We start from the raw sequence: 14,923 nt of genomic DNA on the forward strand, positions 1-14,923 counted from the left end.
ATCTCAGAGGACAGATAATAGCATACACTGTACAGACTAAAGGGAAATCCTAAAGAGAGCAATCAGACCAAGCTCATGAATTCAGTGACAACATGCTCAGACCCAAATCTCTGACCTCTATAAAAAACAACTGGAACCCAAAACCATATTTGATCTGCTTTCCATCCATCCATCCATCCATCCATCCATCCATCCTCTATACACCGCTTAATCCCCCTGTAGGATCACAGGGGGCTGAAGTCTATCCCAGCTGACTTAGGGTGAAGGCAGGAGACACGCTGGACAGGTCATTAGTCTATCACAGGACTACACATAGAGACTAACAAGCACACACATTCACACCTATGGACAATTTAGAATCACCAATTAACCTCAGCATGTTTTTTGGACTGTGGGAGGAAGCCGGAGTACCTGGAGAAAACCAACAAATGCACAGGGAGAACATGCAAACTCCATGCAGAAAGATCCCAGGAAGGCCAGGGATCTTCTAGCTGCCGTTGCTGACATCAAAGCCTTGATGGCATCATGTTAAAGATCCACAAACGCAGTGAGAATCATTTTTTTTGTTTTTACCTTGTTAACATGGCCAAGACAAGTTTTTTGTTTGTATACTGGAAAACAACATGAGTAAAATAAGCACTCAATGCCATGGTAGAGCATTTTGACCTTGAGACTACATCCATCCATCCATCCATCCATTATCTATACACCGCTTATTCCTCACTAGGGTCGCGGGGGGGGCTGGAGCCTATCCCAGCTGACTCGGGCGAAGGCAGGGGACACCCTAGACAGGTCGCCAGTCTGTCGCAGGGCTACATATATAGACAAACAATCACTCACACATTCACACCTACGGGCAATTTAGAGTAATCAATTAACCTCAGCATGTTTTTGGACTGTGGGAGGAAGCCGGAGTACCCGGAGAAAACCCACGCATGCACAGGGAGAACATGCAAACTCCATGCAGAAAGATCCCGGGAAAGCCGGGACGCGAACCAGGGACCTTCTCGCTGCAAGGCGAAAGTGCTAACCACTACACCACTGTGCAGCCCACCTTGAGACTACAGTGTACCAAAAACCATCTCAAAAACACTAATTCAGATTTCTGGGTTTTACTTGTAACAAATCTAAGGAACCAATCCTGTCAACTTGTAAAGTATCATTTTTATTCAGAACTGGTTTCTGGTAGGAACACATATAACTACATTGCTCCAATATCACAACCTCCCAATATGTAGCGCAGAGTAGTTTGAGTAGAGTCATAGTTGAGCTGGCAGTTTGAACTGCAGTGAGAAGGGAGGGGTGGGTGGACAGAGAAGTGAAGAATCCATAGATCGGCACATTCTGGAGGAAGTGGACTCTACAGTGTAGAGTTACATAAAGATTATTTTAAGGCATGATTGGATTATTTTCATTCAAAAAATCTAAGAAATATGTATTTTCAATCAATGAAGATGAGTTTTTAGGGGTTTGATTAATTAATTAATACATTGATACATGCTTCCTTTAGGCAATATTAGGAAGCACTGTATCAACTTCCCCTGTTATGCTGACGACACTCAGTTGTATTTATCTATGAAGCCAGATGAAACTAATCAGCTAGCCAGACAGCAAGATTCTCTTCAGGACATAAAGACCTGGATGACCTGTAATTTCCAGCTACTGAATTCAGGCAAGACTGAAGTCATTGTATTTGGCCCTAAACATCTCAGAAACTCACTTTCAAAGCATATAGTTACTCTGGTACTTTGTCCTCCAGTACTACTGTGAGGAACCTCAGAGTTATCTTTGACCAGGACATGTCCTTTCCCTCGCACATACAACATGTCTGTAGGACTTCCTTCTTTCACTTGTGAAATATTGTAAAAATCAGGAACATCCTGTCTGAGTTATGCAGAAAAACTACTCCATGCATTTGTTACTTCCAGGTTTGACTATTGCAATTCCTTACTACCAGGATATCCCAATAGCTCTCTGAAACACCTACAGTTGTTTCAAAATGCTGCAGCCGGAGTACTGATGGGAGTAAGCAAGAGAGATCATATTTCTCCTATACTAGTTTCTCTTCATTGGCTTCCTGTGAAATCTGGAATAGAATCTAAAATCCTTCTCCTGACATACAAGCTCTTAACGACCAATCTCCTTCGTCCCTTAAAGACCATGTATTACCATATTATCCTAGCAGAACTGTTCAATCTCAGACTGCAGACTTACTTGTAGTTCCCAGAATTTCTAGAAGTAGAATGGGAGGCAGAGCCTTCAGTTATTAGGAGACTCTCCTGTGGAACAAGCTCCCAATTTGGTTCGGGAGGCAGACACCCCCTCTATTTTCAAGATCAGGCTTAAAACCTTCCTGTTTGACAAAACTTACAGTTAGGAGCGACTCAGGTGCTGCTGAGGGGGTCAGTTGGAGTCTGCATGTACAGGGCACGACTTACTTCTTCTTTGACGTCCCTTAGTTATGCTCCTACTTATGCCACTAAAGCCCAGATTTGGATGCTTCAGATCTGTGGTTGCTGTCTTACCAACTGGCTTAGTCTCCATCATGTCCACTGTGGGATGCTGCTGCTGACTTTCCTCCAGCCCACTGCACATTTCCACCTATCTATTCTGCATCGCCCTTACTTGATATGAAATGCTCATCTACACACTGTTTGCATTTTACTACCAGGTATATATGTAGTATATTTAATGCCAGAGCCTGACACCATAACAGTAAATGTATGAATCAGTTTCAATGTTGACTTGTACTTGGCATGTATCATCTATGTTACTCAATGTGTGTTATATATTTCCTTGTGTGTCCTTGCTCTTCTTGAGAGAAAGATATGAAGCTGTACACACTTTTCCTTCCTTACAATGTGAGACTAAGCCTACTTACCGCTTTGAAATTTTTTTTGTGTTTTACTTGCTCTCTGACCTTTTGACACTGCATGGATGGAGCAGAAGCAATAAAACTGTCTTACACACCAGAAGAATACAGCTAAACAGCATGCTCATTTAATAAAATACACAGTTCTAATTACAGTCAGATCTATTTGTGTTCTAATATTTTGGTAGTGACATCGATAAGCCTGTCAACATTACAGTCTGAATTTTTATTTTGCTTTTCCTCCTTCTTTAACTGCTGCAGCTGTGTTGCTTTCAGTCTTTATTATAAGTTTAAAATGCTCGTATTTCTCCAATATTTGCTCTTCATTCATAAAATATGCCACAGTGGTGCCAGTAGACCTGTGCATGTTAGTGATCGGCTGTTGCCAACTCTGCTTCTTGCTCAGAGAGAGATTCCTAAGCCCTGGTTTGACTTACCGAGTTGATAACCAGGTTTGTAAGACCGCTTATCCAATTACGATAGTAACGTTAAATGAAACCACATACCTAAAAGATACCCTGGATATGCTGAATACACTTCGTAGTACAGGCCCAAGGACTGCTTTAAAAGCCTCAGCCCAGGAATTCATGTAGCAACTGAGCGAATTGACAAAATAGAAAAGTTCCAAAAATATTTGCTAAGTTGTCTTTTTCTGCAACTTTATCTGGTGTTATCATGAGACTTTAGTACAGAATTTCATTTGTGTAGCTAGATATGTTGCCCAGGCTACGAATGTAGATAGTAAAAATGAATCGAATCATCTGTTTTAAAATTCTTCTAATGTCCTGCTCTGAGGGAGATTATGCTAAAGCGTGTGTTTTTATACATCTCATCAAAACAATGAGCATTTTAAATATGTTCATTATCAAACTCGAAGCCTTGCGCTGAGCACAGGCATGTGTTATGCATGTGTACGTTATGTACGGATACTGAATGGCGTGACCTGAATATGTAGCGGGTGGCAGGAAACACCCCCACAATTTAATCAACTGTTCCTTGTGTCATTTCCAACGGATAAGTTAGGATAAGTCTGCAGCGGCAGACTTGTAGTAGGATCACAATCCTGTGATCATCAGCAGGCAGCTGACATAGTGTTCACTTGTTGTCATGATTACAGTGACGCTGTGTCGCTATCTCGCCATGATACAGAAATCTTTAACAAATCTTTGGATCCAGACTATAAGCTGAATCACTGCCAAAATCTAATCACTTGGTCCTTGTGCCATTTCTGACCTTCCCTGAAAATTTCATACAAATCCGTTAATCTGTTTTTGAGTAATGTTGCTAAAAGACAGATAAACAGATGGACAAACGTAGCCGATCGTTACATAACTCCACCACGTTCCTTGGCGGAGTAATAAGCTACAGAAGTATTACTCCTTGTGTTTATGTACTCTGTAACTGATAGATTTTTCTAAATGGCATTATTAGATTGTTAACATTGCTTTTTCAGTTTAATTGCCTTTTATAAATGTAGATTCTCGAGGGGGACCTAATTTTAAAGTAACTTGTGCTATATTTGTCAATTAAATATAGAGTATTAAAAAGTGCTGTGCTTCTATCACAACTGTTGTAGAGTAGACATAGAAAAGTAGCATGAAATGGATATGCACAAGTTAAGGAGTTGAAACATGTTCTTCAGTAATGTACTATTGAGCACCAACAGCCAAACCAAACTGCAAGAAAAACACTGTTTCGCAAAAACAAAGTGAAGACAAATTCTGTAATCTCTTTGATAGAGTAATAATTAAAGCTAAAGACAATAACATAAACCAGTTACAATGGTAAATGATACAGAAGATTAGGAACACTGAAGATAGCATGAAAATAAAGCTCTGTAACTGAAAAATAAACTAGCAGGTCACTATTCACAACTCTATCCTGGGATCATATTCAACAGATACTCTTTTTCCAGTAAGCACACAACCGAACAGGTCAAATTTAGCAGTTCTAACACATCAGGAAGCTCTAGGAGTTGCTGTGAGTCTAACTGACTCTTTGTTGTGCTTCAGCCAGCTACCAGACTAATTGTCCAGGGAACCTCTGCAGTGCTGAGGCCCACTATCTAGCAACTCTAATGATAGCACTGTGCTGTCCTCCGTTGCTGTGGATATCTAATACAACCAACAGGGCTTTTGGTTTACGTGTCAGCCCATCTTAACACTGTTGTCAGATCACCACTGTCAACATGTCTTGATCACAGAGATCTGAGTTGAGAGCAGACGGTTATTTAATAGACCCACAAGAGAACCCCCACAGCCCCTCCTACTTTCTCCACAGTGCCTTAACAAAAACATTCCACTGAGATAGACGCACAGGCTGACTCATAAATCCAGACTGTGTTCCCATCAGAGCTGAAGCAAGGCCGTGGCTGTGCTTGCAGAGGGATCTAGAACACTAAATCCAAACAATTTAGTTTCTGTTACGCATTTGCTGTAATTAATTAGAAGAAGAGCAGCAGTTTCAGTTCAAACATTTCACTATGGCAGTTTTTTAAAGGCTGCTCCAGGACTGCTCCTGGCTCAGACACTGGACCACCAGTGCTGATATAATCTGATGTGAGACAGTTAGAAAACCTGTTAAAGCTACTAAAGATGGTCAGCTTACAAATATATATACATTTTTTAAAAAAGGTACACAATAACTAGCCTACATAAGAAAACTACTTTAACTCACCAAGTACAACATATGTATTTTTATGTAATATTTTCGAACAAAACCGTAAAACTTTAGCCTGATAGGCAATATCAGACTATGAATGGAGACATCAGGGTGCATCCTTACTTATTCCATCTGTTTGCTTTGTTAGCAAGGTAGCTAGAAATCTATAGTTTGTCAGTATAGTAGCAGATTGAAAGGCACCAGAGCATCTCTTGCAGTTCCTTTTCCAGGTCAGCAGATGGTTCGGTGGCTGATTAAATCTGTTGAGTGATCATTAATAATAATAATAATAATAATAATAATAATAATAATAATAATAATAATAATAATAATAACAAGAAAAGCACTCAGAGAGCGCAGTACTCTGCCAAGGCTGCTCAGTTGACGTATCATTTCCGACAGATGAAATCTTTACTAAAAAATGACCTTGCACTGAGCACAGGCGTGTTTTGCATGTGTATGGTATGTATGGATACCGAATTGCGTGTAAATTACTCTTATAAAGATCTGTTGATCAGTTCATCACTTTTGGCAAGCCTTTGTTTTGCTAGTGTTAAAATAACCGTTCCCTCCAGGCATTTATTTTGAAGGCATATTTTTAATGTTACAGGCTTTTATTTTGTCACCTTTCCAGCGGCACAGGAAGTGTTTATCTAAGAAACGGTTTCTTGACATGAAGGAGACGCTGCCGAAAAGTCGGAAAATTCACATAAAGATGAAAGAAAACGGTTCCATGCTGTTGCTGTCTAGCAAAGGATGTGTCTAAACTTAGAAGCACCTAGCTAGAAAGGGGACAAGTTCTTATGGTGTTTCCTGAAGAAAGGAGTGAAGGACAGAAAGGTGAATTTGTGTTCAAAGTAAGGCTGACGGCTGAACGTAAATAAAGGCTTTATGAAAAACCAGGAGCTTCACCATTTTCTGGCTGGGGTTTGCTACACTGCGTGACCTAAATATGTAGCCGGTGGCAGGAATTGATGTGACTCAGAAACACCCCACAGTTTAATCATTTGTTCCTTGCATGATTTCCAACTGATAAATCACAGTCTATTTGTAGTAGGATCGCAATCATGTGATCGTCAGCAGGTAACTGACACAGCGTTCACGTCGTGGTTACAGCGACGCCGTGTCGGCAGCTATATCTGGCAATGGGAAATCCTTAACAAAGCCGTGGATCCAGACTATAAGCCGCATCACTGCCAAAACCTAATCACTTGGTGTTTGTGTCATTTCTGACTTGTCCTGAAAATTTCATCCAATTTGTTTGTCCGTTTGTGAGAAATGTTTCACACGGACAGACAGATTCACAGACAAACGTACGCAGTCACATAACTCCGCCATTCCTTGGCAGAGTAATAATAATAATAATACATTTTATTTGTAATGTACTTTTCATTTCAGAATCTAAAATCTAAAAGTGCTACATTAAAGACAGGTGACAAATTAAAGGAAAACTTAACAGCTTCAATGTGTCTTCGAACAGATTCTACGAGTATCTGAAACTCTCTTGGAGGGACAAAACACCATTCTTCCCACAGATATTCCCTCATGTGGTGCTGACGTTGATGATGGTGGTGGAAGGCCATGTGCAACAAGTCAGTCCAAATTCTACCATAGATTTTGAACTGGGCTGAGATGTGGTCTGAAGGCATGGAACACAATCATTGTCAAGCTCATCAAATCATTCAGTGCTCCATAAAGGATGGGTAAGGTTAGTCAGAAGGTAAGGTTGTTAAAATAACATCTGTACAGATGTTTCAGCCCCGAAACTTTGAATATCTGTTGACTTAGTAATATGAAGTTATTCTACTGTGTTTCTTCCTACTGTGTTTGACTATATATATCAGTGTTTTCAATCTATTTAATTCGAGAGGGACAGGTTTGGTCAACTCAATAATGTACAGTGGAAAACTGATCTACAGTTCGTGTAAAATGGAGGTTGAACCACATACAAAGATCACTGATCATTTGCATAGTATTTTAATAGATTGCCCTGCCATAATCTAAACTATCTGAGACTGTGCACAAACTCACATATGCATCAGAGAGCATTTTAATAAATCAGTATGTCTCTGTAATCTCCTGTACAGACTGAAGGCTACTGGAAACTGTCCGTCTTGACTGTCGATTTGTAACTCTGCCCTCTGCTGCTGCTGTCTGCTCTCATCCAAGGTACAACTGACCTCGAGCGCACCTCTTTTCATCCTGGAAGAGACCACTCCCACCAGGATAGAGATGTTTCATCATGGGGCGCACTGGCAGCTGACCTAGCAGAGTGTAATCAAGGCTGAGTCACAGGCTGGGTTCAGATAAAGCCCGGCCCTTTGCTGCGTGTCATTCCATGTCTCTCTCCTGCCTTCCTGCCTTTCTTCAGCTGCCAATGTCTAATGAAGGCAAAAGAGCCTCAAAAATAATCTTTATGGAAAAGAAATATTTCATCATAGGATAAAGGTTGGTCACTCAGAGCAGATCTTCCCTATAAGGAGACAAGCCATGCCCCAAACCCACTTCACAGTTCAACAGATCCACTGTATCCCTTCACTGTAGAGATCAAGCATTCAGGTCTGTGTTGTGTCTTGATGTATGTGACACATGCACTCGCCCACTTGTGAGAATGTGGTGACCGATAACTCACCTAATTGTATTACTTTCATTCCTGCATTTCTGTAGACCAGTACTTATGCATTTTGTACCACTGAACTATCAAATGTGCAGTGATCTTTGTAATTTTACCAACCAGAACAGTAGTATAATAAGTGATCTCATAGGTTTACCTTATGAGATCAGTTATCAGATCTGCACCATTACCAACAGAGGTATGTGTGTTAACTGTGCATTTCATTATCTGCAAATGTTTGAAACAAGCCACTTTGACCTGTGCCGTGTGTTTTGAAGGTGGGAGTGCCACACCTTGCCAGCCCACTGAGGTCCACACTACAGAGCCTGGAAATGTGAAACAGCCAGAAAAAAACACCTCACATTAGGATTTCCTGTTTCCTCACCCATCACCCACTGACCACAGTACTATGGCTCGACATAAAACTGCACAAAGAAACTCTTTGTGAATGCGGGCAATTGCATGTGTGTTTATGTGGTCTACTTTGGACCCCTGATTATAATAACTGGAGAACATAATGTTGTTTGTTGTCTTGGAAGATGCTTCTAAAACCAAAGTCCTTACCAACAGCATTATTTTACTTAGTAGCAGTTATATAAGCAGCTAGCAAGTGAATTGCACTTAACGTGATTTTCCTCTGTCTAATATGTCCCATATGAAATATAATGACCAACTTAGAAAAAAAAAGTAAAGTTGAGTCACCTATTAGATTTTATAAAACCTTCCAAGAGGGTCCAAAATATAGATACTGTATTAACATATTGATTTAAAGGAAAAAAGAAAAAAAAAACTTGCTGTTTGGTGGTTTTGCTAATGTTATTATTCATTTGTATGAAATCTGAGCTAATGTAATAGTAAACTATGCTTTTTGCTAGAAAAAAAAATGTAAAAAGATGTGTTTTTCACATTTGTGTATATTTATGTGTGCTTAGGGGATACTGCTATACTTTTCATTTTACACTGGCCCCAAGTTACACTACCGTGCAAAAGTTTGGGGTCACCCAGGCAATTTCATGTTTTACTTGAAAACTCACACTTTTATTCAGGTGCTAACATAACTGCACAAGGGTTTTCTAATCATCAATTAGCCTTTCAACACCATTAGCTAAAACAATGTAGCATTAGAACACAGGAGTGATGGTTGCTGGAAATGTTCCTCTGTACTCCTATGGAGATATTCCATTAAAAAAAAAATAATAATAAAATAAAATCAGCAATTTCCAGTAAGAAAAGTCATTTAACAATGTCTAGACTGTATTTCTGATTCATATAATGTTATCTTCATTGAGAAGAATTGTTTTTCTTTCAAAAATAAATAAAAATTGTATTTTTCCTTTATTTTTGGGGACCCCTAACTTTTGAACAGTAGTGTATAATCAAAAACCTTGCGGTTTTAAGTTGCTCTAGCCATTTGTCCAGTTTCAGATCAAAATATTCAGAAAAAGTTCACACTACCAACAACACCAAACATAGAAATATCACTTTAGATCGTCCCTTACTAAACAACAAAAGCACTCAGAGAGCGTAGTACTCCGCCAAAGCTGCTCAGTCGTATAATTTCCGACAGATAAGTCCTGATAAGTAGGCAGCAGTCAATTTGTAGTAGGATTGCAATCATGTGATCGTTAGCAGGCAGGACATAGTGTTCACTTGTCATAGTTACAGTGATGCTGATATCTTGCAATGATATGGAAATTCTTAGCAAAGCCATGTATCCAGACTTTTAGCTGCATCCCTGCCAAAATCTAATGAGGCAGTCCTTGTGTCATTGCTGACGTTCCCTGAAAAAATTTCATCCAAATCCGTTATTCCGTTGTTTAGTAATGTTGCTAACAGACAGACAAACGTACGCAGATAGTCACATAACTCCGCCGCATTCCTTGGCAGAGTAATTTGTTTTACTATTAAAGCCTCCATGCACACACTGCATCATGTCAGAGGTGAATGACACTGCCTGGCTTTCAATAAAAATCTCAAAAGGTTTCCGATATGAAAGTCCACATGCAGTCGCCTGATGTGAGCAAACTTGTGCATGAATGCCAACTTTAAAAAAGGAAATTAGAGTTGGGACGTGATCTGGGTAATTTCCACTTTCTGCACAATGCCGTATCTTCCTCCACTGCTCTACAGAGAGAATTCAAACATGCTGCTAGCTGCTTAAATATTCTTCTACAGTTTTTCTTATCAGCAGTCAGAGTATGTTTTTCTGTCAGTGAGATGACAACAGATAGGTGCAGCTCATTCATCAGCTGATCACAGTACAGAATGAAGATGCCATCTGTGAACATGATCATCTCAGATCTGATAAGGAGTCCTTCCACAAAATGTAAAGTAATAATCTGATATCTTGGCTTTTTGCTTTGCTGCATTTTCACTATTTCAGGAATTAACAAAACGACTGAATTCATCAGTGTGTAGGAATGTGTATGTGTGTGTGTGTGTTTGTGAGTATGCAATGACAAATCTAGGCATTTCCCATGAAGCCGGCCAGGCATTGGGGTTTTCTTGGCTGCAGAGACTGTGTGGCGCTAGCTGTGCAGCTCAAGGCCTGGAGGAGGTTTTCATCCAGCCACATAGACACACACACACTCTTTCATGCATTCCTCAGATTCCACATCTTTTACATCTGTGTGCCTCAGTTTGAACTGACCAGTAAAGGGAAAAAGAAATAAATAAAAAGAAAAGAGTCACTTGCCCTAAACATAGCATTCGCTCTCTATTTCTTCTTAAGAGGTAGTCAGCTCCTCCTAAACTACGCAGAAAGCAATGTTGGAAAGCCAGTCTAAGACCAACAGCTCAGTAAACCTGAAAGGTCAGAGCAGAGACTAGGCCATCAGGATTTTGAACATGTTAAAATACGAAATTGTACAGAAAGTAAAAAGAATGGGAGAAGCTTTGGACTGTATTTGTATCCTGTTATGTTTCTGCTCCTGCCAGGTAACAGAGGACACGTGGCAGCTTTTCTCATAATCAATGTACCATGGTAATAATTAAATTACCACACAGTAACATCGACTCCCTGGGCCCCTTGAGGATCTGGGGCCTAAGGACAGGGCTAGGCTAGGCATCAAACTCAGGTAGTGATCAAAATTAATTACACCATGTATTGAATACTGACATCAAAAGTCAGTCTATGTGCTCATCAATGATTTTCTGATTTGGATCAATTAAAAAAAGAAAAGGGAACTAGCCTGACTCTAAAAACATTCCAACTACAACTGAGATTGACAGAAAAGTCATCAGTACACCACCTTGGATTGTGCTACATTCGCTAACTTTTTGCCCTTCATTATGGCTACCAAGCGTAAGTCAGACTCTTGTGATGGCAGTGCTTCGAAGAAAAGGAAAGCCATCTCCATGGAAGTGAAATTAGATGTAATTAAACGCTTGGAATAGGGCGACCTGTTCTTATTTCAGTTAAAAAATATTTCAGCTGATCAGAGTCAGACTGCCAGTATTAAACAACCCTTATTATGCTTTTTGGGTGTCTCCCTTTCCTTCGTTATATTTTGTGCATGTAAAAGGTCTGGAAACTTGCCAGTCGATGCCAAATGGAGTTATTCTCCCCATTCCTCACTGCTCTTTGCCTTCCTGACACGCCTCATTTAAGTCCAAGCTTTTCTCCCGTTATTTATGTCACCATGTAACACATTTGCATGAGGCCTACTAAGCGGCTCGTTTGTTTGCTTTCAGACAAAGAATGAGCAGCTTCTTCACAGTTGGTCATTACTTCCATGGTACAGTGGCTTCTGCTTGGGCTACATCTCACTGCCAATACTCATATCTGTTATTATGGTACATAACCAACATTGCAACGATTTTTTCTTCTTAATACTCAAGACATCAAAACTATGAATGAAAACATATGGAATTATGTGGTAAGCAAAAAAAGTTAATTAAACCAGACTATGTTCTATATTTTAGATTCTTTAAAGTAGCCCACTTTTGCTTTGATTACAACTTTGCACACTCTTGGCATTCTACTCAATCAGCTTCACAAGGTAGTCACCTGGAATGGTTTTGAATTAACAGCTGTTCCTTGTCAAGAGTCAATTTGTGGGATTACCTGCCATTTTAATGTGTTTGAGACCATTAGTTATGTTGTAACCCATAGTATGGCAAGAACCAATCAGCTAAGGAAAGAGAAACGACAATCCATCATTACTTTAAGAACTGAAGGTCAGTTACTCAAGAAAATTTCAAGAACTTTGAATGTATTCTCAAGTGCAGTCAGAAAAACCATCAAGCGCTACGACAAAACTGGCTCACATGAGGACCGCCCCAGGAAAGGAAGACCAAGAGTCACCTCTGCTGCTGAGGATAAGTTCATCCAAGTCACCAGCCTCAGAAATCACAAGTTAACAGCACCTCAGATTAGAGCCTCGATAAATGCTACACAGAGTTCTAGTAGCAGACACATCTCTACATCAACTGTTCAGAGGAGACTGAGTGAATCAGGCCTTCAAGGTGGAACTGTTGCAAAGAAGCCACTACTGAGGATGAACAAGAAGAAGAAGAGAAACACAAGGAATGGACATTAGACCAGTGGAAATCTGTGCTTTGGTCTGATGAGTCCAAATTTGAGCTCTTTGGTTCCAACTGCTGTGTCTTTGTGCTACACAGAAAAGGTGAACGGATGGTCTCTACAAGCATGGTCCCCACCATGAAGCATGGAGGAGGAGGTGTGATGGTGTGGGGGTGCTTTGTTCGTGACACTGTTGGGGATTTATTCAAAGTTAAAGGCACACTGAACCAGCATGGCTACCACAGCATCCTGCAGTGACATGCCATCCCATCTGGTGTGCCCTGAATGGGGCCATCATTTATTTTTCAACAGGACAATGACCTCAAACACACCTCCAGGCTGTGGAAGGACTATCTGACCAAAAAGGAGAGGGATGGAGTGCTGCATCAGATCACCTGACCTAATCCGATTCCAGATGTTTGGGATGAGATGGGCCGCAGAGTGAAAGCAAAAGGGCCAACAATTGCTCAGCATCTCTGGGAACTCCTTGAAGACTGTTGGAAAACCATTTCAGACCAGTTACAAGTGACTACATCATGAAGCCCATCAGGAGAATGTCAAGAGTGTGCAAAGCAGTAATCAAAGTAAAAGGGGGCTACTTCAAAAATTTCAAATATAAAACATTTTCTGGTTTAATTAACCTTTTTTTTAACTGCATAATTACTCCGCCAGGGAATGCAGTGATCGGCATTGGTTTGTCTGTTGGCAACATTACTAAAAATGGACAAACGGATTTGGATGAAATTTTCGGGGAAGGTCAGAAATGACACAAGGACAAAGTGACTAGATTTTGCCAGTGATGAGGCTTATAGTCTCACTCCACAGGTTTGTTAAAGATTTCTTTATCATTGCGAGATAGCAGCATGGCGTCACTATGCTACACTGTCAGCTGCCGATCACATGATTGTGATCCAACTACAAATAAACCACTGCGGACCACTAATTGTTTAAAGACTTCATGCACTGGAAATCATACGACTGAGCAGCCTTGGTGGAGTACTGCTCTCTGAGTACTTTTCCTGTTCCATATGTGTTCTTTCATAGTTTTGATCTCTTGAGTATTAATCTACAATGTAGAAATCACTTAAATAAAAAACACTGAATGAGAAGGTGTGTTCAAACTCTTGACTGGTTCTGTACATTATTTAAAGCGAAACCAAAGTTTAACAAAGTGACAGTGAAGTTAACCTGAGTTAATAAATTGTGATAATGTCATTAGAAAGGGTGGGGCAGTGTGTTCTGTAGAAACTATTTCACCTGATAGCTCTCTCTAATGTTGTTTTAACCTCAGACCATTCACACTGAGACATTTTAAGTATATATGTTAAAAAAAGAAAAGTTAAATAAATGACTGATTATTCAATAAGTTTTGAATTTGTTGTAAAGGGGATGAATATGAGAGTGTTAATTTCAGCTGCAACAGTTAGCTGACTAGTCAGTTTGTTGGTAAGAGACAATGACCTATCTTGATAACTGGTTAACCATTTCAATACATTTTCAAGCAAATGTTCCTTAGTTCCATGTCTTCAGTGCTTTTCTTCAACTTGCTTAAAGTCATATATTTCGTTTTTAAACAGTCCCCCCCCCCTAAAAAACCAATACACTTTCATATTAATAGTAAATGTGTTCAGCACAACATCAGAACATTTCAGATTTCCTTTGCGGCTGATGGAGTATTGGAAGGAAACTCCAGGGGTGGGCAGGAAATCAATCCCATTTCTAATCCTGTGTCCAAACCGTCTCTTCCATCGACAACACAGCAGGATCCATCCAACGACCAGTAGTACTGGTCCAATACCGACAGCACGGGGAACCAGTACCAGTTGGAAAAGTAAAGTTAGAAAACAAAACCTGCTGTCACGAAAAACCCACCAGAGGCGCCAGAATCACTCTGATAACTCGAGTCACTCTCACTTTTCTGAACTCTTTCACCTTCACAGACGCACGTGTTGAAACTCCATACCAGCAGATGCAGACAAACCGCTGCTTACCTGAGATCAGTTCCCGCTTGGATTCATCCAGGTGGCTGGAAATCACGTCCCCCATCGTGGACTCAACTCAACGTCCCAGCCTCAGTCCAGCGCAGGTCTACAGGCCGTCCCAGAGGCACACAGAGGAGACTCCTGGACTCCAGCAGCTCCTCCACCTCAACTGACCGCAGACTGCAGCACCTCTGGCCGTCAAACACTCAACCCGGGGTGGTCGGAGAGCCGAGGAGAAGTGGTCAGCAAACAAACCGTTCCTGGGAGAG

At 40.5% G+C, this 14,923-nt stretch overlaps 1 protein-coding gene across 1 annotated transcript in view; it reads right to left on the minus strand.

Moving 5' to 3' along the window:
* niban2b (niban apoptosis regulator 2b) overlaps window positions 1-14,923 on the minus strand; it is a 36,388-nt gene extending 21,465 nt beyond the window's left edge. The window contains exon 1 of the mRNA XM_023280963.3: window positions 14,664-14,923. Coding sequence (XP_023136731.2) covers window positions 14,664-14,718 — 55 coding nt within the window. The 5' untranslated portion in view covers window positions 14,719-14,923. The remainder of the gene's footprint in view (window positions 1-14,663) is intronic.

This window comes from Amphiprion ocellaris, chromosome 6 (genome assembly GCF_022539595.1).
Source record: "Amphiprion ocellaris isolate individual 3 ecotype Okinawa chromosome 6, ASM2253959v1, whole genome shotgun sequence".
NCBI lineage: Eukaryota > Metazoa > Chordata > Actinopteri > Pomacentridae > Amphiprion > Amphiprion ocellaris.